Source organism: Hyposmocoma kahamanoa, unplaced genomic scaffold (assembly GCF_003589595.1).
Source record: "Hyposmocoma kahamanoa isolate Upper Pololo Valley unplaced genomic scaffold, ASM358959v1 220, whole genome shotgun sequence".
In the NCBI taxonomy this organism is placed as follows: domain Eukaryota; kingdom Metazoa; phylum Arthropoda; class Insecta; order Lepidoptera; family Cosmopterigidae; genus Hyposmocoma; species Hyposmocoma kahamanoa.
Genome location: NW_020653740.1, coordinates 5,195,438 through 5,202,596, shown reverse-complemented (window position 1 = coordinate 5,202,596; position 7,159 = coordinate 5,195,438). Strand labels below are relative to the sequence as shown.

The following is a 7,159-nucleotide window of genomic DNA, read 5'->3' as shown; positions in this document are numbered from 1 at the left end:
TAATGCAAACCACTATATTCACCATACCATGATACTAAAGAACATTTATTCTAATATACTCTACATACAATTTGCTAAACATTTTAAAAAATCCATTTTTTTACTACATAAAACATACGAATTAAAAGGAAATTAGTAAAAAAAGTTGTAGTCTTATGTCTGCTTGGGATTTTTTATCAGTGGAAATACCGGTGGTACGGTTTGTTTGAAAAATACAAATATAAGTACTCTATATAAATAGTTTCATTTCCAGTTTTCCTAAGAGATCAAATTTGAACCATAATGATTCTTTTTTGTTAACTACTATATCTACAAATAATAAAATGCTAAATTGGACTTGGGTTCTTTTGGGCGCATTGGCTCACTTATATTAATGCTGTATCAGCGATTACCACAAAACTAAACACTTGAGGTATAGAAAAGTACCAACCTATAAAGATTTTCCGATTACACATTCAATGTTATTTGAGGTAACTTCCGTACATTCGCCAATGTACGAAAACAATCGGCAGATAAGGGCCATTGTTCTTTAATAGGCTTCTGACAATAGAGACGTTCAATTTGTGCTCTTTCTTGTGTTATGTTTACTTGTTCGATGCACATAGATTGTGTTTTACAATGAAAAGTAAATAAAGTACCATAGCTACTTACTACAGTATCGTTATACACTACTTACTCGTGTTAATACAATGATTTATTAAGCTACAGTAACAAAGACTTTCCCTTTTACGTTACTTATGAACTCTACTCTTTCTTCCTTTCCACAAGAGAAGGGAGAACCAGATAAAAATGACATGGACTTTCCCTTCTCTGTCTTTCTCTATCGCACAGTCATTTTTATCTGTCTTCTCCTTTCTCCACAGACATCCAAGAGCTGGCCCGGCAAAATAAGATCACCAAGCAGATTCTTGAGGCATTCATTCAGAAGAAACTTGGGTTGGCAAGAGACAACGTCAAGCCACCTTCGATCTACGAGATCCTACCATCGAATAGAAAGCAAGAAGAACGGTTGACAAGGGAATCTCCTGATAGTGAGCAGCAGGAAAACCAAGATGTCCCAGAAGATGACAGCTTGCAAAGCGTAGAGAGCGAACAAGTTGACTCCATTTATTCTGAAGGCATGTATGAATTATTGTTGCGAGTTAGAAATTATATGATTGCGATAGAGGCTTTATTCAACACTTAGGGTTGCACCAGTTTTACTTGTTTATTGAAGAAAATGGTTATTTACTTTAACATAAGCCTAGTTTACAACACTGGGTTCGAAAGGTCTTTTAAATAAATGTTTACTTGTACTAGTAGTCCCGCCCTTTCTCATTGCAACACAGGAATGACTGGTGTAATTAATTTTATAAATCAATTACATTTAAAGTCGAGTTTATAATGAAGACGTTGATATGTAGGAGCATTAACCTATAAATTATTTCCTCTCTACAAATTAATTTATAATTTTTAATATCAAGCAAGCATTTAAAGGCACCAATTTAGGTAAGTACATGACACTTATGACTTAAATTCAACGCCACTTACAATAAGAATGGTTCAAAGTCCACAGTGCTAAGTTTGACGAGCTCTTGACTTACAATGAAAAATTTAAGCACGTTTGAAGCTTTTGATGTGGTAATTAACAATACAGGTTTAGAGGTTAAACACATAGACTTTAAAGCCTTAATTACTGTAGATTAAACAAATCATTCGCATTTATTAGTCAAATATTTGTTGATTCATTGAACAAACTTTAAAACAGATATGAGACGTACTTGTAAAGATGTTGCGTAGTATGTGCAAACCTATAGACATAGATTACCAAATGGCTGCTGATATTTCTGAACGTATGTTGGAATGCTTGCACTTATTATGTAAGTATCTCTACAAATGATACGGGTCGATCGTATGAAGAGTCCTAACAAGCACAGCACGCAACGGTGCGTGCAGGCCGAAATGATTGCAAAATCTGTAAGTGTAGCTGCGTACGCGCAATTTCCCAAACGATAGGAAATGAATGGCCTCAACCACCAATTTTCAAGTCTCCGCGAGAAAATTAGTGTCGACATTATAATTGTAAAAAGTGTAGTGAAACTTGAAGCTACTTTGTTCATTAGGGTGTTACGTCTGTTGATGACTAAATTAGTGTTCTCAATTACAAATAATTATTTTTAAACATAGTAATGGCACTAATAGCCGCTAAACTCTGAATTCGAATATATTTTTGAAAATGGAGAAGTGACATTTTTAACAATTTCTGTTTAACTATAAAACACTATTAGAACAAGTCATATAAATTGAAATTTGCATAATTACAAAATAATAACCCGGGGTGTTTCATGATTAATATATTAAAATTGAACTTTTGCTTTATAGTCCAGTATTGAAAGAATGTATGAATGAAATATTAATTATAGCACATTAAAAACACAATAACAACAGAACAATAAAGTAAGTATCACAGGGTAAGCTAATGTATAATAGGCGGCCTTATTGCCAAGTAACAATTTCTTCCAGGCAATCGTAAGATAGAAATTTAATAGCTGGAAATGGGGGCGCAATCGAAGATTATCTTGTTTTAAATAAATAAATATATATATAAATAATAAATACATACATTATTAGAGAATATATGTACATACATATACATATACATACATATGAATATATAGACATATTAACATTATTATTACAGTATTAATACTGACTAAAGTATTCGACTTAGTTACAAGTATGCAGCGTTAACTATCAAAATGTTTTATATAAAAGGTATTTTATGGCGGCATAAAAACGTGGTTATAAAAATAATACATTAATAAATAATAAATTTGGAAACCGAATTTATTTACTTTTCCTTTTTTGTTATTAATTTTAAAAAGGACAAATGTTTGGTACAGCCATAAGTATTGACATTACACTGATTAAATGAATGAAATAAAGAAAGAAGAGTGAACGAATTATTTTGTATTTTATATACGGATAAATTGATTTGTTTCTAAAATACGAATAATGATAAATTGATTACATTTTAAACAAATGTCCAATGTTTTACAAAGGATATTCAAGTACATTAGTAGCAGCAGAGCTCCTTATGAAAAAGTTCGTCAGGGCGGTACTGCCACCTTTCCTATTTCTGCCGCCAGCAGTAATGTGAGCATTGCTGTCTTTCGGTGCTGAAGAGAAAGGGTGTTGGAAATATTACAGACACACGGGACTTGTCAACTATGTCTCAGGGTGTAAGGCGCAGTGGCAGTACCCTCAGATCTTTGCAATTAAAAGCTCTTAGTGACACAGCAAGTGTTAGCACCTGTAGAACGTCCAGGAAAGTTCTGTCACTTACCCATTTCTGTCACGAAATTACACGCACATGAGACTTGTCAACTTATGTCTGAGGATGACGGGCGAAGTGGCAGTATATCTGAGATCTTTGCGACTTGAAGCTCTGAGCGGCAGTGCAACTGTTATGGACAGGCGTGTCACTTACCACCAGGCGCACGACTTGTGCGTCGCGTCACTTGGTATGATAAATAAACATACATTTACAACATGGGGCAGATACATAAGTATTTTTTTGAAATTGTTAATAAGCAATTTGTTTTTATTTACTTTCTAATGTTACAAGTGTATATATTTGTTTTCAAACAGTTTTAATGCGTATGGCACCTAATAAAAGATTACTGTCCCTTAAATCACATATATTATTCATTGCCTTTGTTCTACTAGCTATTGTGTACGATATAACTAAATACATCGACGTCTGACATTTACTAGGCCTTGAAACGTTCAATGTTCAGGGACCGGTTTATGACAGGTTTTCAAACAGGTATAAAAGGTGTCTATGAAATCGTATATTATTAAGCTTAAGGAACGTCTACTTATATTCAAAACTTTGTTAATAAAAATTTCTCTTACGATTATAATGTGCCAGATAACCACATCAATACCACATCATTGCCTTGTCTCAAACTAAGGAATTCCCTGTAGTACGGATATCAAAGCAACGGAATTTACTTGGGTTTACTTGGTGACCATACAGAACACCCAGACCTGAACCAATTCAGAACAATTCATTTCTCACTTTGTTCCTATCGGGAATTGATCCTCACAAAGCGCCCACAGCATAAACGGTTGGGCCACCAGTCGTCAACATGCAAGAGTAGCTTCCAAATTTGTAGATTATCAATACGTTCCATTTGTTGTGCAGAGTTATCAAATCTTGATAATTTTTACCGAGTATTACATACATCGTAGCATAAAGAAATAACCAGATCTATTAAGTTATTCTTCAAATACAACCTATTTATATACATGACTTTTTTAAATGATACGAAGTCATGCGCCTGGTGGTAAGCGACACGCCTATCCGTAACAGTTGCAGTGCCACTCAAAGCTTTAAATCACAAAGATCTGAGGGCACTGCCACTGCGCCCTTCACCCTGAGACATAGTTGACCAGTCCCGTGTGCCTGTAATATTACCAGCATCCTGATCCTCACGTGCAGAAATAGATAAGGTGGCAGTACTTCCCTGGACGAACTCTTTCGCAAGGAGGCTACTAAAACCATTAATTCTTGTTACGCGATAACTCGGCATTTGTGGACCGATTTTGACCATGCTTTTTTGTCGGCAAGAGGGTACCTGTAGTGGTACCATTTAAATTTGTAGAAAATATTCCACCTCTCAGAGTGGCACACTAGGGAATGAATGACTTTTGAGGTCGGTTTTTTAGTACTCAGTAGTGAGATTATTTAACCAAGCAGTTGTAAAATCACAAAAGAAATGAGTGACGTAAAATCAGATAAGAAACTTCAGTCTCACTAGGTTAATTTTCATCATGTCACCCCATTCTGTCAGTAAGTTTACCTTGCCCCAGTTATGCGCTGGTATGCCGTATTTCCGCATCGAGAGCAGTCCAAGTTGGTATTCCTGTAAAAAGCTCCCGTTCCTTACATCTTCCTGTAATACTTCAAAGCTTAAATATTCAATTGTTTCGGTACAAAAAATTGTAAAATCAAATTCTAATTATATTTTGATTAATATACAAATATGTATAATAAGGTACGATTGGAAAAAATTGAGTCACCGTAACTGTGTGTATTAAATACACACAGTTACGGTGACCCGAGAACCAAAACGGTACACAGAGTGAATCGCTCTTTTTGCAACACAATTATGGTTTGTATATCTGCCGCTTTACCCTAAATGAGAATGCCGTATGACATTATACTATGGAAGTAACTAAAATAAAGTAGTCTAGCAGTAACAACATCGGCAAGCTCGTCGTCGATACGTATTCCACGGACTGCGTATGCAGCAGAGCTTAATTTGCTGGCTGAAGAAGTGGAAACCATTGAAGTTTACTATCTAAGGTCACTCCCAAAAATTATATGTTCTCATGACCGGATAGCATTTCCATTTTAATTTACATTAAAGTTACAGAATCATGAAAAATCTAACTATAAGAATGAAATGAAGAAAATTTTGGAATAAACTCGGGCAAAAACCAACAATTCTTTGTAATGTTAGTAGAACTACAGAATTGCACAAATATTACTACAAATATTTAAATAAATGTAATGTGTAACTTACCAATATTTCATTTCATAACACAAAACTAACACAATCATAATATACAAACGTCCAAAAGGTCAAGAATAGACAAACCACAACAGCAAAAAAGGACAAACATTGGCATCACTATTTTATAAGTCAGTGTGCAAAATGGATCTATTGCGACCTTTGGAAAGGTTTGTTAAACCGCAACGATTGAAACAAGATGAAATTTCTGCTCAGCTCCGATGACTTATTCTAAACTCATTGCCAGTGCACAGTTTATTGAGTAATTCTGACGTATATGTATTGTGACGCAACAAGCAATAAATGAAAAGTTATGAGGTTTCCTGTTTGAATATGGGAATACGGTGCATTGTAAAAAAAATGAAACAACTGCAAAATTACTGTTTGGTCGAAGTTTGAGATCACGGTTCGACTTAATATTGCCATCTAACCGTACGATTGATTCCGTATTCATGCGGTGAGGCCATAATGCATGTAAGAGTTTTCGGGTCAGTGACATTGTTAGATTTTATATACAGGAAAAGCCAGTGGTGTCTGGCAAAAATTATAAAAATAATAGGTACCAGAGTGTATAAATTACAATTTAAAAACAAGGATAAACGTCAAACGATTGTGTAAACGTCACATAGAGCTAATAAGAAAATGTACTAGTACTTCGTACTTCCTTTATTTTTTTTCCATCCTTTAAGAATAGTACGGACGTACCTGACGTGGCGGAGGCGACTGACAATGACTCAAAAGAATTTTTGTCATGCCCATTGTCAATACCGCCGTCAGTAACGTCACCGGCGGTAGCAGCGACGCCGCTTACGACGTCGTCATCACCAACCTCACTCTCACCAGTAGCAATAACTTCAAATTATTTATCTCCAGCGTCTACAAAAGCTGTAGTCTTAGACCGAAGTCGCGGGGACGAATTGAGGACACCCGAATCTGAGAGTGAGGGCGGTGACGATTTTATGGATTGCTGTGCGGATCCTGTGATCTCGGAACCTCAGGAACCAATTAGGGATTTAGAAACCGGGAGGTCGTTAAGGCCTAGGAAAAAAATTGATTATAAGAATTTTTTTAATTATTAATCAGTTTATAAGTGAAATAGCCACAATGTACTATTATTTAATTAACTATTTGTTGTTATTGTAAAATAGTGTTAGAGGGAATGACGTATATGTATGCGCTCCCCTACCTCACCTTCGTCAGTAATAAACGAGCTTCTATTACGAACGGTCTTTTACTGTCTCTCCGCGATCTGCCTACAAACCAAATTCACATTATCATCGAGAAGTTTCACTTATCTACAAATTTCCATTCTATAATTTATATTATTTTGGCACTCATAATGATTAAAAAAGCCAAACGTACCAGGGGGTCAATTCAGAACCTTACGATAACTCAGTTGTCGACCGATTCGATTCGATATTGTACGATTTGTTTTCATTTTTATTCACAACAACCGAATCGAACATCAAACTGTCGTATTCGAAACCGAACCGAAATGACGTCACTCCCGTACGATTACTCGAACTTCTCGACCGGCAAAAGCCACAAACGTAATTCAGAACACAGCTATCGAATGAAAGTTACCGAACGTTCTATTG

At 35.4% G+C, this 7,159-nt stretch overlaps 1 protein-coding gene across 1 annotated transcript in view; it reads left to right on the top strand.

Moving 5' to 3' along the window:
* Positions 1-618: 618 nt before the first annotated feature.
* The window catches only part of LOC113228075 (C-type lectin 37Db), a 78,121-nt gene continuing 71,580 nt past the window's right edge, over positions 619-7,159 (top strand). The window contains exons 1-2 of the mRNA XM_026461215.1: positions 619-625; positions 864-1,118. Coding sequence (XP_026317000.1) covers positions 619-625; positions 864-1,118 — 262 coding nt within the window. The remainder of the gene's footprint in view (positions 626-863; positions 1,119-7,159) is intronic.